This window comes from Megalopta genalis, chromosome 7, assembly GCF_051020955.1.
Source record: "Megalopta genalis isolate 19385.01 chromosome 7, iyMegGena1_principal, whole genome shotgun sequence".
In the NCBI taxonomy this organism is placed as follows: Eukaryota; Metazoa; Arthropoda; class Insecta; order Hymenoptera; family Halictidae; genus Megalopta; species Megalopta genalis.
This window is the reverse complement of record NC_135019.1, coordinates 3,686,905-3,707,500: the sequence shown is the minus strand read 5'-3', so window position 1 is coordinate 3,707,500 and position 20,596 is coordinate 3,686,905. Positions and strand designations below refer to the sequence as shown.

At 39.8% G+C, this 20,596-nt stretch overlaps 1 protein-coding gene across 15 annotated transcripts in view; it reads right to left on the bottom strand.

Annotated features, from left to right (window-relative positions):
* Nucleotides 1–1,269: 1,269 nt before the first annotated feature.
* Nucleotides 1,270–20,596, bottom strand: part of LOC117229184 (ELAV-like protein 1) — a 134,613-nt gene continuing 115,286 nt past the window's right edge. For 10 of the 15 annotated variants that reach the window (XM_076523613.1, XM_076523612.1, XM_076523611.1 and 7 more), the window contains 2 exons: nucleotides 12,944–12,985; nucleotides 1,270–1,594 (listed from right to left, as the gene is read on the bottom strand). In XM_076523613.1, the coding sequence (XP_076379728.1) occupies nucleotides 1,270–1,594; nucleotides 12,944–12,985 (367 nt within the window). The remainder of the gene's footprint in view (nucleotides 1,595–12,943; nucleotides 12,986–20,596) is intronic. The other 5 variants (XM_076523616.1, XM_076523617.1, XM_033485469.2 and 2 more) reach the window with 1 other exon arrangement.

Sequence of the window (20,596 nt, the reverse complement as noted above, 5' to 3'; positions counted from 1 at the left end):
AACTAAAAATCGAACGATCGCTCCTCCTCCCACGAAATCGGAACAGTCGTCGCACGATGGAACTCGTCTCTCTCTCTCTCTCTCTCTTTCCCTCTCTAATCATCCATCGATTCTCCTCTCCTCCGCACATCGCTCCCGATCGTTCAGCACACACGCACGCACGCGCACGCATTATTTTAATATCTCTTATCTTTTTTCTCTATCTTTTTTACTTTTTTGGTATATCTCAGCCTCGCGCACGCTAATAACGCGCATCCACGCACATCCCCGGTGTAAATCTTTGGTTTATTATAAGCTGCCGCGCAGGCGCCGTTAGCCGGAACATTATTTCTCGCCGGCCAAAGAAGAAGAGGACAACAAAGAAGATTGTCGTCCGTCGTCGCGAGTCCGACGGACTCGTATTATATTCGGCTCGTGAGATCGACGATTCGCGGTTTTTCTTTTTCTTTTTTTTGTTCGTTTCTTTGTTATGTTTGTTTATTTGCTTGTTTGTAGAAGACGACCGGCTCGGCGCGACGCCGCGACCCGGCGCCTCTCGGGCTTGCTTGCTTTTGCTCTCTCTATCTCTCTCTCTCTCTCTTAGTCGGAGTGAAGCGGGTCGGCTGCGTGGTTCTCGCGGTCCAGTTTGCTCCGACGCAGGCTCTTCGGGCTGTTCGGCGCGGAGGAGTTGGCGATGGTGTTCGCAGATGTCGCTAGGTTCCTCGTGACACGCCGGTAGTCCGCGAGGAAACGGCCGATCACACTGTACTGGTGCAACGGCCGCAGGTGATAGTAATGGTTCATCTTCTTCTGGCAGGCGTACGCGTACGATTTCGGCACGTTCACGGCCGTCGGGCCGGTCGCGACGCCGCCCGTCCCCTTGCCCGTGCCTCTGTTCGTCCCCTTGGTCGTGTTCGTTTTCGTATTCGTGTTCGGATTATTCGGGTTCGGGTTTGTTGTGTTCGTGTTTGTCGCCGCGATCGTCACTGTAGTACCATCGCCGCCGCCGCCGCCGCCGCCTGCGCCTGCGCCGCCGCCGCCGCCGGTGGCGCCGCCGCTCGTTCCCGACGACTGCCGATGATCCTCATCCTTTCCCGATTGCTGTTTCGATTGCTGTTGTTGTTGTTGTTGTTGCTGGTGGTGGTGTTGTTGGTGGTGTTGGTGGTTGTTGTGTTGCGATTTTTGTTGCTGTTGTTGTTGTTGTTGGTGGTGGTGGTGGTGGTGGTGGTGCTGTTGATCCGGTTGTTGCTTCGGTGGTATCGGTTTGATGGGTTGCTGCTGTTCCATGTCCTACGCCGCCTTGCTCTTGTTCGTCTTGAAGCTGACCTGGAGCACCCGGTTACCGAGCGTGTAACCGTTCAGGCTCTGGATCGCCACCACCGCCTCGTCGTAGTTGGTCATCGTCACGAAACCGAAACCCTTGCACTTGTTCGTCTGCAGGTCCCGGATCACTTTGACCGATTGGACGGCGCCGAACGGACCGAACAACTGCCACAGCACGTTCTCCTCGGTCTCCGGCGCCAGGTTGTAGACGAAGATGCACCAGCCGGAACCGTTCATCGCGTTCCCGGGTAGCATCGAGTTCGCCAGGAGATCACCTGCCAGCGGGCTGTACCTGAAACAGCCGAGCCGATCCGTGAAAACGCTCGCAAGCCGTGGGCCGCGCGCTACCGCGGGCCTGGTTTGGGGACCCCCGGTCGGGGGGGGGGGCGTTGCATTGGGCATATTGGTCGGCCTACTTCGTGGACCCGGTCGACGGGGAGGGGCGAACTTTCTGATATTTGACCCTTTGCGCTCGAAGCTGTTTCGACTGTAGAACGAAGACGTTTTTTTTTTTGAGATAAGGTAGTTTTATTTTGTACGATTTTTATTTTAATTGGAAGCGCGTGACGTTGAGTTTATTGGTTTATAGAGCATTTGTATTTAATAAATAATATTGATAGATATTTAAGTAATATCTGATTAATATCATTTGCATTTAATAATAAGTAATAAATAACTTCCGTTTTTTATCAGACATTTAGTATGCTTTTCCTTTATTTATTTTTTTGCTTTTCGTTTATTTTTCTTTTGCTTTCTTTATCTCATTTGCATCGAATTTTATTTACTTATATATTCGATGAAAGCAAAAACTCGTCAGTCCCGGTAACAATGGCGTAGCACGGACGCCGTTCGAGCGCAAAGGGTTAACTTCGAAATCGCGCGAGATTGTCGAGGAAACGCTGCGAATTGGACTCCCCGTCGATCGTTGCCGACGTCGTTGCAATGTCTCCGCGAGTAACGCTTTGCCCTAATCGCATGTCGCATAACGTTATCAATTGTCAAATTGACGATGCGCGGCGATCATAGATCGCAGTAATTTCTCCCCAATTTGCGCTCGGATTGCGCACGAAAATGGACAATTCGGGAAGAAGAGATACGGTTATTAGAAACATTGCGTGCTCGTTTTTATAGTTAACGACAATCGGTTACTAATAATCGTATCTCCTCTTCCCGAATTGTCCATTTTCGTGCGCAATCTGAGCGCGAATTAGGGAGAAATTACTGCGATCTGCGATCGCCGCGCATCGTCAATTTGACAATTGATAGCGTTATGCAGAGAAATTACCGTACGCAGCGTGACGTAACATTCGCGCGATACATGATCGTATCGTTCGAGAGACATTGCAAGCAGCATCGTGCAAGTATCATCGATGTTCACAGACAATCATGACGGAAGAATCTGTCAACCGCATCGTTCCGACTCCGCCGAGCTGTTTCGCGCGACGATCGCGACCGACGACCGTTTCGCCGGAAACGGAACGGTTCCCGCGTCTGACGCGACGTCGAGAGAAATTTGTCAAGGCGAGCGTCCATCCGAGAGTCAAACTCTCGACAATTGCTTTAGAGAGCGTCCCAAAATATTCCTGAGGTCATTCGAAACAACTTTCTCCTTAGCAAAAATGCGATCCGCGGCTTCGTTTACGAGTTATAAACGAAAAACGGTGACCAACCGAAGAGCAAGCGCTGCCGGCGCAGCGGCAGTGGTCGCGAGGGCGGGGCGTCTGGCGCAGGAGCGGTGGTCGCGCGGCCGACGCCCCGCCCGCGCGCGATCACTCATTGGTCACCGTTTTTCGTTGATAACTCGTAAACGGAGCGTCGGATCGCATTTTCGCTGAGGAGAAAGTTGCTCCAAATGAACCGAGGAATCCCTTATTACCATATTACGGAATATTTTTAGGACACTCTGTGGACGGTCGCCTTTCGAACGCGATCTCGGCGAAGCACAGCTCGGCGGAGCGATCGGCGGATCGCCGCGCGTCTGACGCGACGCGGCCGCATCTACTTAACGATGAAACAAAGTAAAAAACGCTACTGCCTCGTTCTGACGGACACCAGAAAGAAATAATAGAAATCAAGAAATCGGAAGGAAAAGAACAGAAGCAAAGGAAAACAGGCTGCTGCCGGCCCGCCGCCGTCTCTGCGAGTTCGAGAAAGAAAGCTGAACGAACCACCTCACCACTCGCGGTTCGAACAACAACAACAACGACGCCGGCGGCGGCGGGGGCCGAGAGACGGATGAAAGAATGAAAGAATGAAAGTATGGCAGATCGACAGAATGAAAGAATTGCGAGAATGAAAAGAGAACGAAACCGGAGTCGCATGCGCTGGCTCGTTTATAATCGGCATGCAAATGAATGAGTCGCCGCGGCGTATTTACAAGATCGTTAAAAAATGTATCTACGTACCTACTTGACGTCACAAGCCGCGTTAAAACAGGGCACATTTCAGTAAGTGTTCAAGTACAGTGTCGGGTGGGGCGGGGGTGGGAGGACCAGGGGGTAATTCGTCGCCGGTGTAAATTAACGCGGTCTTGAATGATGACGCGAGAATAAACGCGAACGTGATCGCGATGCAATCGGCGCCGCTCGCTGCAAGGGCCGCGAATTTCGGGCTCGGCTCGCGGCGAATAATCGTCCGCCGTTCCGTTTGCATCGTGATTACGGCCGCGCATTGTGCGAAAAATGCATTGTTCTCGTTTTTCCACGCGCGTATCCGTCGCGCGCGCGCGCGCGCTCGCGCGTCGGACGCTGCCGTTGTTTCAGCACTCAACCCCTAACACGAAAGTCTCCTCTCCGTGTTACTTTTCGTCCGCCATTGACTACTCTCTCTCTCTCTCGCTCTCTCTCTCTCTCTTTCTTTCTCTCTCTCTCTCTCTCTCCCTATCTCTCTCTTTCTCTTTTTTCTCTCTGCCTCTATCTTTTTTTTTGTCTACGAAGAACACGTCTCGATGGACGACCGATGAGAGTTCTCGCAAATTGCTGCGATTCAAGAAGAGAACGGGGGAGACTCGTTGTTACGGAAAGGCCACTGTGTCGCGTTAGGGGTGCACTTTTGCTCTTCTACCGTTATACCGTTCGAATATACGTGATCGATAGTTCTGCTATGGCAGTTTTCGAGCTGAAGCGTTACCATCATTGCGAACGGAACTGGGCAAAACTGATTTTTCGAGGAACTCCGGCAAGCTTTTTAAATTTCATCGATTGTTATTTCGAGTCCGAGGCGAGAGATCGCGGAGATTTTTAACCCTTGACCGGACTGACAATTGCAGTCAGTTGTTGCCTCAGCGAATATCGCGTATTTCAAAATTAGTGCACACGAGTGTTACGTCGAAACGTTGCAGACTCGGTGGGAAAATAATTGCAGTAACGTTTTCTCGCGGATAAGTTTTTTTTAACCCTTTCAGAGCTAATTAAAATGAGACAATATAATATATATGGTACATACCATATAATGTATTGTATTATATATATTCGCATAATCTGAACGATATTCATGCAAGAAAAATATATGGTACATATATAATATAATGTTATATAATATAATATATATAATATAATATAATATAATATAATATAATATAATATAATATAATATAATATAATATAATATAATATAATATAATATAATATAATATAATATAATATAATATAATATAATATAATATAATATAATATAATATAATATAATATAATATAATATAATATAATATAATATAATATAATATAATATAATATAATATAATATAATATAATATAATATAATATAATATAATATAATATAATATAATATAATATAATATAATATAATATAATATAATATAATATAATATAATATAATATAATATAATATAATATAATATAATATATATATGGTACAATATATTTTTCTTGCACGAATATCATTCAGATTATGCGAGTTGCATTCGTAGTATGCTATTTATATTACAAATTGTATGAAGAGTATAGAAAATCAATTTTTTCTTTAATAATAAATGAACATAAATAAACGTGAAAAACGAACATCACAAATTAGCATACGTTATAAATATACGACTGCGATTAACACTAGAACCACCGAGCCCTAAACGCGACTAGCGTCAATTTTTGTTTACAAGCTGACGCAGAATTAGGGGGAATTTACTGTACAATTGATCGAAACTGTTACACATAAAAGAATGATGGATCTTCGATCGTGCAAAAAGTGGTCGTCTCGCGATCCACTCGAACGAGCGACGTTCGAGGAGAAATGTTTGCCCAGCTTGTTCAGCAAATGTAATAGCAATCGCTCGGTTCGTTTTAACGAGGGGAACTGACGTGACGGTGCATTCTTTCAGAAAACTGCATTCGGGTGCGATTTCTCTTTTGTAGTACGTGTGCACCAACGACAAGTGTACTCTCTATGGCTCGGCAAAGTTCACGTGATTGCTCTGTTGCGGGAGATCGTGCACCTACGACAGGCTCTCGGCACTATACTAAACGACGGCTCGTGGTGAATGTGTGGGCGACGCAATAGTGAGAGACACAGGCTGCTCTACATATAGCTATATATATAACGGTTATATACGATAGTTGTCTGTAACAGGTATATATAGTAGTTATATATAACAGTCACATTTAATAATTATATATAATAGTTACACATATAATAATTATGTATAACAGTTATATATAACAGTTATATACAACAGTCATATATGTATAACAGTTACATATAATAGTTATATATAACAGTTACATATAATAGTTATATATAACAGTTACATATAATAGTTATATATAACAGTTACATATAATAGTTATATATAACAGTTATATATAACAGTCATATATGTATAATAGTTATATGTAACGGTCATATATGTATAATAATTACATGTAACAATTGTATATAACAATTATAATATTTTTATGTTACAGTTATATACAATAGCTATATATAACAGTCATATATGTATAATAGTTATATGTAACGGTCATATATGTATAATAATTACATGTAACAGTTGTATATAACAATTATAATATTTTTATGTAACAGTTATATACAATAGCTATATATAACAGTCACATATGTATAACAGTTATATATATAACAGTCATATATGTATAATAATTACATGTAACAGTTGTATATAACAATTATAATATTTTTATGTAACAGTTATATACAATAGCTATATATAACAGTTATATATAACAGTCATAACAGTTACATACAACAGTCATAACAGTTACATACAACAGTTATCATTGCTGCGAGCCATCGATCGTGAATCGCGTACCAATCGCTTCTGTACAGAGTGCTTCGCTTCTATTTCTCGTCCAGATTTATATCGATCATAATATTACTCGAAAACGAACAAACTACATCTCGCGAATTCTCTTTCGTAATTTTATCTAGATTTCCCCACGTGTCTTAGTCCCAGCCTTTATCACCGGCTCTTGATCAAAGTCTACCGATTCATCGAATAAATAATTTCCTTCTTCTTTTTATAAATACGTAACAAAGCATTTTCCCCATTGAATTTCACCAAATAAATATCGATAAATATTTCATCGAATCGATGAAAACTGTTCCTCGAAACTACGAACCGAGCGGTCGACGAGAGAAATCGTAACACCCTGTACATTGCGTCGGGTGCTGAACAGGTGGAAAGCTGATATATCGTGCGGTTCATATTTCTTTCATTCCTCTCGATTCGAAGATCGACGGGGATCGACACGGGGATCGATAGGGACCGACGGAGATCGTGGAGCAGATCGTCGCGGGTGCACGGTCTCCGCGAATCGAACGCGACCGGTTTGGAGACAGATGAAAACGAAAATAGATAGAGAGAGAAAAGGAGAGACAGACACAGAGAAAGAGCGTGGAAACAAATGATGAAACTGTAAGAGACAGAAACAAAAGAAGAAGAAGAAGAGGAGGAGGAAGAAGAAGAAGAATAAGATGATGAAGAAAATTAAATGCGATCTGTAGGAGATCCTTCTGAAGGAGAACGAAAAGGATCCTGCCGATTCGAGAGTGTCGATTCGAAGCGTCAACGCTCGAAACTTGCCTCGTGGATAAGAATAATAAAATAAATCCGATTTTTTCGGCCAGATCGTCCGGAAAATCAATCGAGATTCGATTATGCGGTTCGATGCTCTTTTCCAACGATTCGGAGAATCGAATCGCGAAATTGCGAAATTCGGAAGATCGAGACGCGAAATTCAGTGAATTCGGACGCGAAATTCAATGGATCGAGTTGCAAAGTTCAGAGGATCGAATCATAAAATTCAGAGGATCGAGTCGCGAAATCCAGTGAATTCGGACGCGAAATTCAATGGATCGAGTTGCAAAGTTCAGAGGATCGAATCATAAAATTCAGAGGATCGAGTCGCGAAAGTTCGGAGAATCGAGTCACGAAAGTTCAGAGAATCGAGTCGCGAAAGTTCAGAAAATCGAATCGCAAAATTTAGTGGATCGAATCGCGAAGTTCAGAGGATCACATCATAAAATTCAGAAGATCGAATAGCGAAATTCGGAGAATCGAATCGCGAAAGTTCAGAGAATCGAATCATAAAATTCAGAGGTTCGAATAGCGAAATTCGGAGGATCGAATCGCGAAAGTTCAGAGAATCGAATCATAAAATTCAGAGAATCGAGTCGCGAAAGTTCAGAGAATCGAATCGCAAAATTTAGTGGATCGAATCGCGAAGTTCAGAGGATCGAATCATAAAATTCAGAAGATCGAATAGCGAAATTCGGAGGATCGAATCGCGAAAGTTCAGAGAATCGAATCATAAAATTCAGAGGTTCGAATAGCGAAATTCGGAGGATCGAATCGCGAAAGTTCAGAGAATCGAATCATAAAATTCAGAGAATCGAGTCGCGAAAGTTCAGAGAATCGAATCGCAAAATTTAGTGGATCGAATCGCGAAGTTCAGAGGATCGAATCATAAAATTCAGAAGATCGAATAGCGAAATTCGGAGGATCGAATCGCGAAAGTTCAGAGAATCGAATCATAAAATTCAGAGGTTCGAATAGCGAAATTCGGAGGATCGAATCGCGAAAGTTCAGAGAATCGAATCATAAAATTCAGAGAATCGAGTCGCGAAAGTTCAGAGAATCGAATCGCAAAATTTAGTGGATCGAATCGCGAAGTTCAGAGGATCGAATCATAAAATTCAGAAGATCGAATAGCGAAATTCGGAGGATCGAATCGCGAAAGTTCAGAGAATCGAATCATAAAATTCAGAGGTTCGAATAGCGAAATTCGGAGGATCGAATCGCGAAAGTTCAGAGAATCGAATCATAAAATTCAGAGAATCGAGTCGCGAAAGTTCAGAGAATCGAATCGCAAAATTTAGTGGATCGAATCGCGAAGTTCAGAGGATCGAATCATAAAATTCAGAAGATCGAATAGCGAAATTCGGAGGATCGAATCGCGAAAGTTCAGAGAATCGAATCATAAAATTCAGAGGTTCGAAGAGCGAAATGCAGAGGATCGAATCGCAAAATTTAGTGGATCGAATCGCCAAATTCAGAGGATCGTGTCATAAAAATCAGGAGATCGAATACCGAAATTCGGAGGATCGAATCGCGAAAGTTCAGAGAATCGAATCATAAAATTCGGATGTTCGAATCGCGAAATTCAATGGATCGAATCGCGAGGTTCAGAGGATCGAATAGCGAAATTCAGAGAATCGAATCGCGAAAGTTCAGAGAATCGAATCGTACAGTTCAGAGGATTAAATCACGAAGTTCAGTGGATCAAATCGCGAAATTTAAAGGATCGTGTCATAAAATTCAGAAGATCGAATCGTGAAGTTCTGTAGATCGAGTCGCTAAATTCAGAGAATCGAATCGTAGAATTCAAAGGATTAAATCACGAAGTTCAATGGATCAAATCGCGAAATTTAAAGGATCGAGTCACGATGGTTCAGAGAATCGAATCGCGAAATTCAGTGAATCGGATCGCGGAATGCAGAGGATCGAATCGCTAAATTCAGAGGATCGAATCGCTAAATTCAGAGGATCGAATTGTGAAATTCAGTGAACAGAATTCCGAAGTTCTGTGGATCAAATCGTAAAATTAAGAGGCTCGAATTGTAAAATTCAGAAGATTGAATCACGTAGTTCAGTGGATTAAATCGCGAAATTCAGAGGATCGAGTCGCGAAAGTTCAGAGAATCGAATCGTGAAGTTCAGTGGATCAAATCACGAAATTCGAAAGATCGAATCGTAAAATTCGAATGATCTTCTCACGAAATTCGAAAGATCGAATCATAAAATTCAAAGAACCCACAGTGCCCTAGAAGGACGCGGGCAGAAAACGATAATCGACGAACTCAGAACCGAACCTCGAGCCTCGAATCCCTTACGAAAACTTTCGCGCGTGCAACGAAAGAAAAAAAGAAGATAGATCGTTCAAAAATCTCATCGCGATCCTGCGATCGGCGAACAACGATATCGGACCGTTCCACGAATTGTCCAAGCACGGATTGCCGGAAGCACGTGATACGAGCGTCGCGAGGAAATGGCTAAGAATTTCCGCGAACGGAAATCTCGTTCGATCAAAAAAGTGTTCGATATCCCTTGAAAACGGAGCCCCGACGAACGAAATCGAAACGAAACAACCAGCCTCCTGTGTTACCGGCTCTCGACTTCGCACGAGGAAATTGCCGTAACGCGCGCGTGTTTCCCTCGCTGCGTTCTAATCGCAGTGCGGTGTACATTGCTTGCTCGAGTACGTCGATTCGCGTTCGAGAGAGGTGAAACCGGTGAGATGATGCTGGGTGACGTTTGTTCTGGGTGGAGAAGCGTTTCGCGGGTGAGAGCACGAGAAAGGGGAACAGAGAAGAGAGACGAGGAAGCGAGCGAGCGAGTGAGCGAGAGAAGGTAGAAAAGCGAGAAAAGCGAGAAACGGGACGCAGGCAAAGAGACAGAGAGAGAGAGAGAGAGAGAGAGAGAGAGAAGTGTAGAGTAGTCCGTGGTTCGAGCTGGAGGATGACCGAGAGGGAAAAGGCTGAACAATGAAATGGAAAATGCAGCAGCAGGAGGGAGCGGAGGAATGTAAAACATTGTGAGATGACAGACGGAGGAAGAAAAGTAGGTCGACGAGGGATAGAAAGCAGATGGAACAGTGGAGCAGTTTCAGAGAGAGAGAGAGAGAGAGAGAGGAAGAGAGCGATGTGGTAGAACGAAGGTGGTAGAATAGTGAGAAATATGAAGAGGCAGAGTAAACAAGATACAGAGGGAAATGTAGAAAATAATAGCAAAAATGTGGAAAGAAAGGAGCAGGTGGAGGAGAAGAAGGGGAAAAATATGAGACAGAGTAGGGAAAATGGAGAGAAAAATCTAGAAAATAATAGTAAAAATATGGAGAAATAGCAAGTAGGTGGAGGAGAAGAGTATAAGAAATATGGGACAGGGTAGATCAAGATAGAGAGACAAATCTAGAAAATAATAGCAAAAATGTGGAAAGAAAGGAAGCAGGTGGAGGAGAAGAAGGGGAAAAATATGAGACAGAGTAGAGAAAATGGAGAAAGAAATCTAGAAAATAATAGTCAAAATATAGAAAGAGAGGAAGTGGAGAAGAGTGTGAAAAATATGGAACAGAGTTGGCAAAATAGAGAGAAAAAAAACTAGAAAATAATAGTAAAAATATGGAGAAATAGCAAGTAGGTGGAGGAGAAGAGTATGAGAAATATGGGACAGAGTTATCAAAATAGAGGGAAAAATCTAGAAAATAATAGTAAAAATATGGAGAAATAGCAAGTAGGTGGAGGAGAAGAGTATGAGAAATATGGGACAGGGTAGATCAAGATAGAGAGAAAAATGTAGAAAATAATAGCAAAAATGTGGAAAGGAAGGAAGCAGGTGGAGGAGAAGAAGGGGAAAAATATGAGACAGAGTAGAGAAAATGGAGAGAGAAATCTAGAAAATAATAGTAAAAATGTAGAAAAAGAGGAAGCAGGTGGAGGAGAAGAGCGTGAGAAAGGTAACAGACAAAATAGACGAAATAGGGAGAAAAATCTAGAAAATAAGATTAAAAATATAGAAAGAGAGGAAGTAAGTGGAGAAGAGTGTGAGAAATATGAGACAGGGTTGACAAAATAGAGAGAGAAAAATCTAGAAAATAATAGTAAAAATATAGAAAGATTGCAAGACAGTGGAGGAGAAGAGCATGAGAAATATGAGTCAGTGTAGATCAAGATAGAAAGAAAAATCTAGAAAATGATAGTAAAAATGTAGAAAGGGAGGAAGCAGGTGGGGGAGAAGAGAGTGAGAATAATGAGGCAGAGTGGATAGAAGAAAATCAAGAATCAAGAATTGAGAGAAAAATCAAGAATTGGAAATCAATGATCAAGATAGAAAGAAAAATCTAGAAAATGATAGTAAAAATATAGAAAGAGAGGAAGTAGATGGGGGAGAAAAACGTGAGAAATGTGGGACAGACAAAATAGATTGAGAAATCTAGGAAATAATGGTAAAAATATAGAAAGAGAGGAAGTAGATGGGGGAGAAAACCGTGAGAAATGTGGGACAGACAAAATAGATTGAGAAATCTAGGAAATAATGGTAAAAATATAGAAAGAGAGGAAATCGATGGGGAAGAGTGTGAAAAATATGGGACAGAGTTGACAAAATAGAGGGAAAAATCTAGAAAATAATAGTAAAAATATAGAAAGATTGCAAGAAGGTGGAGGAGAAGAGCATGAAAAATATGAGTCAGTGTAGATCAAGATAGAAAGAAAAATTTAGAAAATAATAATAAAAATATAGAAGGAGAGGAAAACGCGTAGAAAATAATAGCAATAATATAGAAAGAGAGGAAGTAGGTGGATGTAAAGATCGTGAGGAATATGAGGCAGGGTAGATCAAGATAGAAAGAAAAATCTAGAAAATAATAGCAAGAATATAGAAACAGAAGAAACCCTACAAAATAATAATAAAAATATAGAAAGAGAACAAAATCTAGAAAAAGACCCTACAAAAAAGATAGGAAGAGATCAAAGTAGACGGAGGAAAAGAGCGTGAGAAATATAACACAGAATGGACAAAATAGAAAGAAAAATCTATATTATAAAAAGATAGGAAGTAGGTGAAGGAAAAAAGCGTGGAGCAATTTCAAGTGTAAGGAAAACCGAACGAGGGAGAGAAGAATAGACCAGAAGAGCGCGAGGCGAAGGACAAAAGCGATAGAGACAGAAAGAGAGTCAGAAAGAGCGTCAGGAGAGAGAGAGAGAGAGAGAGAGAGAGAGAGAGAGAGAGAAAGAGAGGAGGGAGGGATCTCAAAAATTTCATACAGAAGAAACACGAAAACAATTCCATTATCTATCACTCGAGAATTAAAACTCGAGAGAGAAACGAGAGAAGAAAATCTTGTCAGACGTTCCTGAGAGTGGTTCCGGTGGAAACGGTCTTCCGTATGAAATTTTCAAAGCGGCCAAGGCATAAAGAACGAAGCCACACCGAGAGAACAAGAACGGAGAAACGAACGATACAGAATCGGGAACGGTGGAACAGAACGAAGGATATACCGGGCCTGGGGAAGGGGGGAAGGGGGAGGCTCTGTAGGGGTGTCGGCGGATAGAAATAAACGGCCGGTTACGAAAACGGGGAGTGTAAGGCGGTAGTAACGAAAAAAATACTGACCTCTGTAAGCCTTTGTTAATGGCAAGCATGGCCTTGCCAGTGCTAAAACAAAACACAAAAAGAACAACGTAAGAAGAGAGATACTCCGGGGAACGAGCGAATGAAGGTGTCGGGATGTGATAAGAGTGTCGGTCGCGCTGCCTCGTGCTTCCGCGAGCATAACACTATTTTTTTTCTTTTTCGCTATCGTTTATTTTCCCGTCTACCATCTATGGTGCCTCTCCGTTTTCTTTTCTTATCTTAAAGAAGTCAGAAACAGAGCACAAAGAGACAGACAGACAGACAGACAGAGAGAGAGAGAAAGAGAGAGAGAGAGTGAGTGAGTGAAAGAGAGAGAGAGAGAGAGAGAGAAACAGAGAGAAGGAGAAAAGTAGAATAGTTTATATAATATTATATAATATTAATAATTTTATTATATATAATATATATATTATATATATATTATTATATATAATATATTATAATATAATATTATATATAATATATTATAATATTATATTATAATATAATATTATTATATTATATTATATATAATAATAATATAATATTAATAATATAAAATATAATATATTATATATATTATATTATGTACAATATTATATTAATAATTTAGGGAAAAAATAGAATAGAAACGCATACAAAATCAGAGACAGAGAAACGATTGGAAGAAGAGACGAGACTAACGAAACCGGCGATTGTGACGGAGGAATCGAGTCGGTAGCCACCGTCGTCGACGGCGTTTCACTCGGAACAGGAAGCGGTTGTTGAACGTGGGATGATACGAGTGGCTGAGAATGGAGCGATGAAAAGAGGCGATTAAGAGAGAAAGAGAGAGAGAGAGAGGGGCGATTCAAAGAGGCGAGAAGCGAAAGCGGAGCGCGAATGGTCCTACTCTCTCCGTCGAAACAACATCGTTCCGCTTCTTCGACACGATCGATTCCCGATCTTCTTCTGCTCGGAACATTTTCTGAATCGACAGAAATCCCGGAATTCCTAGGGGCCCGGGTTAAATCGAGGTTATGTCGAAATAACTTTCTTAGGTTTTCATTGTATGGGCCCACCATGTAATTACAAATTACATCAAGGTTATGTCGAGATTGAAAAGAAAGCAAAATAAAAAAATAAAGATACCTTGACATAACTTGTAAAGACATGGTGGGCCCGTACAATGAAAACCTAAGAAGGTTATTTTGACCATAACCGTCAAGGTTATGTCAAGATTGAAAAGAAAGTAAAATTAAAAATTAAAAATACCTTGACATAACTTCTAAATACATGGTGGGCCCATACAATGAAAACCTAAGAGGTTATTTTGACTATAACCGTCAAGGTTATGTTAAGATTGAAAAGAAAGCAAAATAAAAATATAAAGATACCTTGACATAACTTGTAAATACATGATAAGCCCATACAATAAAACCTAAGAATGTTATTTTGACCATAACCGTCAAGGTTATGTCAAGATTGAAAAGAAAGCAAAATAAAAAATTAAAAATACCTTGACATAACTTGTAAATACATGGTGGGCCCATACAATGAAAACCTAAGAGGTTATTTTGACTATAACCGTCAAGGTTATGTTAAGATTGAAAAGAAAGTAAAATAAAAATATAAAGATACCTTGACATAACTTGTAAATACATGATAAGGCCATACAATAAAACCTAAGAAGGTTATTTTGACTATATAACCGTCAAGATTATTTCAATATTGAAAAATAAAGCAAAATAAAAATTTAAAGATACCTTGAAATAACTTGTAAATACATGATAAGCCCATACAATAAAACCTAAGAAGGTTATTTTGACTATATAACCGTCAAGGTTATGTCAATATTGAAAAATAAAGCAAAATAAAAATACCTTGACATAACTTGTAAATACATGGTGGGCGCATACAATAAAACCTAAGAAGGTTATTTTGACCATAACCGTCAATGTTACGTCAATATTGAAAAATAAAGCGAAATAAGAAAATAAAAATACCTTGACATAACTTGTAAATACATGGTGCGCCCATACAATGAAAACCTAAGAGGTTATTTTGACCATAACCATCAAGGTTATGTCAAGATTGAAAAAAAAGCAAAATAAAAAGATAAAAATACCTTGACATAACTTGTAAATGCATGGTGGTCCAATACAATGAAAAAACCTAAGAAGATTATTTTGACCATAACCATCAAGGTTACGTCAAGATTGAAAAAAAAGCAAAATAAAAAGATAAAAATACCTTGACATAACTCGTAAATACATGATGGTCCCATACAATGAAAAAACCTAAGAAACCAATTGCTAGCATAAAATTTATGCTATAAGAATAATTTAATCATCCTTAGATTACCAAAAATTTCTTCCTTTCCACTTTCGTTGAAAATGATATGTGAAATCAATTCGAAGCCGGGGAAAATTAAGACGTAAAATTCTGGCTGGCCAATGGATCAGAAATGAAGATGTTATGCGCGGGTAAATCTCTTTTTAATTAGCACGAGCAATCAATCGAACGATATCGGTTTCGGTTCCGAACTATCTTCTTTTATCTTCGATTCGATTTATTTAAATATTAACGGATCGCTAAGTACTGTCGAACGTGCACGATATCGTAAAAACATTGCAGAAGGTATCGTCGATTCCGCGTATTGTTGTAGCTTCGTTGCGAAGCGCGACTATGTCTGTCCGACTATGGCCGACCTGTTCTACTTGCAGCGCGGACGTCGGTAAAGGCGCGCATTTTTCTAAGTCTCGGTCTGACGATTTTCCGTGTGCAGCTATTCTAAAGCATTCGACTCGAAATCTGACTCGGTTTCATTTTGTAACTTCGCGATCCTCCCTTGGACACCGTGGTCTCCCAAGGGAGGAAACCCCCTGCACCCTTTAAAATATATTTTTAAGGTATAATTATTAATATGTAATTTAGATAACATGTAATTTAGTTAAAATGCAATTTAGTTAAAATATAATGTAGTTAAAATATAATATAGTTAAAATATAATTTAGATAAAATATAATTTAGATAAAATATAATTTAGATAAAATATAATTTAAATAAAATATAATTTAGTTAAAATATAATTTAGATAAAATATAATTTAGTTAAAATATAATTTAGTTAAAATATAATTTAGATAAAATATAATTTAGTTAAAATATAATATAGTTAAAATTTAATATAGTTAAAATATGATTCAGTTAAAATATCGTATAGTTAAAATATAATTCAGTTAAAACATAATATAGTTAAAACATAATATAGTTAAAATATAATATAGTTAAAATATAATATAGTTAAAATATAATATAGTTAAACTATAATTCAGTTAAACTATAATTCAGTTAAAATATAATTTAGATAAAATATAATTCAGTTAAAATATAATTCAGTTAAAATATAATATAGTTAAAATATAATTCAGTTAAACTATAATTCGGTTAAAATATAATTTCAACGATGGAATTAGAAATGAATTAGAAATGTGCAAACTTTTACAGCTTCAATATCAATATCTTCCGCGATTCTAAAATCTTCACTTCACACGAATTTATGGTACGTTTCCTGCTCCGCAATCTAAACGGTTAATTAGCCCGTTCGATTAATAAACAATAATCTGGAAATCTGAAACGGCGAATCTGAAAATTCGTTCCGGATTAACTCGCACGGTTTAGCAGCTCGAGATCTCATTAGCGATACTCGAACAAAACCAAGGTCGGGCGCTAAAGCCGTTCTCCGGACTGAATCTCTCTCTCTCGACCTTGCGCACAGGCGCGCCTCCAGTACCTTCGTTAATTTTCTCCTTTTCCTGGCGTAATTCGTTGTCACGGGGAGGGGGGGAAATAAAAAAGGAACGATCGTTCGAATGAGTTCCGCGCAATTTAGCTGGAGACGATGCGGAGAAACGGGCTGCTCCAGTTAAAGAATCGGGAGAACGAATTTGCGCGGGCGTGGCTCGCTTCAAAGCGTCCGTGAAGTAGTAGTAGTAGTGGTGGTAGTTACTTGTGGTGGTGGTGTCAAGGGTCAGTCTTTCGCATCGTCTACCACTCGCACTCGTCTAAGCACAGATTTGCAGGTCTAACGTAATTAGTAGCTAGCTTAGGGAGCAACGTGTACCACTCGATGCTGGCTACGAGAGAGAGAAGATGAGTAGAAGGGGAGAGAAGGCGATTGGAGAGGAGAGGAGAGAGCTCCGAAGTCGAGAGAACGCGCGATGCGACACGGGAAACATAATCGACACGGTACAGGCTTATAGAGGGTATAGCGATTTGCTAAATTTAATAATTAATAATGCCAAATTTCGGGGTGCTGTGAATTGTCCCTGCGCTAGTCCCGCGCCTATGTAATTTATTGCATAATTATATATTTTTAAGGTATAGTTATTAAAATATAATTTAGATAAAATGTAATTCAGTTAAAATGTAATTTATTAAAATGTGATTTAGTTAAAATATGATATAGTTAAAATATAATGTAGTTAGAATATGATATAGTTGAAATATAATTCAGTTAAAATATAATATAGTTAAAATATAATTCAGTTAAAATATAATTTAGATAAAATATAATATAGATAAAATAAAATTTAGATAAAATATAATATAGATAAAATAAAATTTAGATAAAATATAATTTAGATAAAATATAATTTAGTTAAAATATAATTTAGATAGAATATAATTTAGTTAAAATATAATTTAGATAAAATATAATATAGTTAAAATATAATTCAGTTAAAATATAATTTAATTAAAATATAATTCAGTTAAAATATAATTTAGTTAAAATATGATTCAGTTAAAATATACGTCGATCCTAAGGATCGAATGGAGTCAGTCGAACGTGCGATGCGGCACGAGAAACATAATCGACACGGTACAGGCTTGTAGAGGATGCAGTGATTCGCCAAATTTAATAATTAATGAAGCCAAATTTCGGGTTGCCGCGAATTGTCCCTGCGCTAGTCCTACGCCTATGTAATTTATCGCTACGTCGATCCTAAGGATCGAATGGAGTCGATTAAACGTGTCATGCGGCACAGGAAACATAATCGACACAGTACAGACTTGCACAGGATACAGTGATTTGCCAAATTTAATAATTAATAATGCCAAATTTCGGGTTGCCGCGAATTGTCTCTGCGCTAATCCCACGCCTATGTAATTTATTGCTACGTTGTCGATGCTAAGAGTCAACGAAGGCGCTCGAGCGTCTGATGCGGCGCGCGACAAGAATACAAACATTAGACAGAACAATATTATTAATTAGAAATAGGTCGCAACCGGATTTTTAGGTTCGCGAAACTCCAATCCGAATCTTTGCGAGGTCTCGAAACTCTCGATATCTAAAATGCTCGTCCTTTTCCTTTTTTTTCTTCTTCTAAAAAGTATCTTTTTTTTGTTAGGAACACGAAATTTGTCTTTTGACAGATTCTCTTCGGAGAATCAAATTATTTATTGAATGTAATTAGATGGAAATTGGAAGGAGTTATAATTTTGATCTTTTATCTCGATGCAAAACGATTGTAATCGATCGGTGAAATTGAAAAATACCAATTAAAATGTGTCTGAAGTCTAAAGGCAATCTCAATTCGATTATTATTGGTTAAATAAACATAAATTCATATCGTTGCAATATTCTCGTGATTTGTTCGTACAAATTATTAATTAACTGGTTTTCGGGAGCTTCGAATCACAAAAATGGCACAAAGTTTCGAGTTTCGAGTTTCGAGTGTTCCATGTATTAACACACTATGCACAGTTATTAAATACGTTCTCAAAAAATTGAATTTTTTAAAAATTTCGTTAGATATTTTAAAGAATCTTTCCCCGTGAAATCCTAAAAATCCTCGTTGCATACTTGTTATCAAAATCGTACTGTCACTTTGCAAATATTTTTTAATCTTTTTAACGCTAGATTTACGGAGCACAAAAAAACAGCAGTTTTATACTAGTTTATGGAAGTAACAATAAGAGATTTATTCCTAATTTTTAACAAGCGTTATTGTAACATATTATACTCTAAGTAACATACAAATAGAATAAATAACTCATAAATCTTCACGATACGTATCTTTGCGACACGAATAATCGTAAATTAAAAGAATTAATGTCCCGTCATTTCGACGGGTTCCGTAAATCTAGATTAACAAGAAAAACTATAAAACTTCTTTAAAAAAAAATATATTAACATCTTTCCCGCACGTAACGTGCTAATGAAACATTTACGAACTCGACTAAATCCACCGAGAATCTCGAAACAAGAAATAGCATGATTGCTGCCATCGATCGTCGACGATAAGACCAGTGAAAATGACAAATGTTAATTTTTGTTGCTCGCGTTGCAGCTAATTGTTGATCGCGGGCGCGCGCACTGTTGATTCGGCGAGGCGGGCTGCACAGCGAATCGAACGCGAACGGGAACAGCGAATCGAGAGAACGGCCTTGGACTGGTCGACCACGACAACGAAGAAAGGTCAGACGTTCGAGATATCGACTGGCGAAACATGGTCGCGGGTAAAAATAAAACGCGACCGAACCGTCTGGTCGCGTCGCGTCGCGAGACGAGCCGGAATTGTTCGCGATTCCCGCGGTATCGCCGATCGCCGATCGCCGGTTGCCCGGCGCCTTTGCACGCGCGTGCACGCCCCCCACCCCCCACTCCTCTGCCGACGAAACACACTCGATATTATCGAGGCATCGATCCTCCTCGTGTTTCCATTGAGGGGCTTCTCTCCCGACTGTTGCACCTGTCCGGCCCGCATCGTTTTCCGCCGCAATTTCTATTTCGACGCGCCTTTCTCTCTCGATCGATTGTATCGGTTCCGCTTCGACTCGATTCGCTGAAACGCCCCGGACCCGATCGAATTCTCTCGTCGATTATCGAAGCGAAATATTTTCGACTCGACTCGACTCTATTCGCGCTCGCGCTCGCTCTATCAATTTCCGGACGGTGCTCGATTCGTTAATCGGGTTAACGAGCTTCAGCTGTCGAAAGACTATTGACGCTTTGACTGCCACGTAGGTCGTATACAGGGTGTTCAATATAATTATGTTAACACCCGGCAATTCCTCGGATCATTTGGAGCAACTTTTTCCTTAGCGGAATTGCGATCCGCGGCTTCGTTTACGAGTTATCGAGGAAAAACGTGGACCAATCGGAGAGCGAGTGCGCGCGCCCGGCGCTCCGCCCTCGCGGCCAGTGCAGCGTCGCGTTGGCCGTCTGACGCAGCGGTAGTGGTCACGAGGGCGGGGCGTCGGCCGCGCGCGAGCTCTCGTTTGGTCAGTGTTTTTCGTTAATAACTCGTAAACGGAGCCACGGATCGCATTTTCGCTAAGGAAAAAGTTGCTTCGAATGACCTCAGGAATCTCATACTCTTACCCGGGTATTATTATTATATATAATATTATATCTCCTTGTATTTTTATGTCATATCTGTTTTTTTTGCTTTCCTCTGTTCTTTCTTCACTTTCTTCTCTTTGTTTGTACTTGTGCGATTGCTGTATAAAATCTCTCTGTTATTATTTCTGGTGTAACGAAGCATTTTTCGTCTCCCGATTTTCAGTGAAATTTATTAAGTAAATTACAATTGGTTTCTACGAGATTTACAAGATTCAAGAGCAAATTTTCCCTAATTTGTTGACAATAAAATTGAGTCGCGGATGA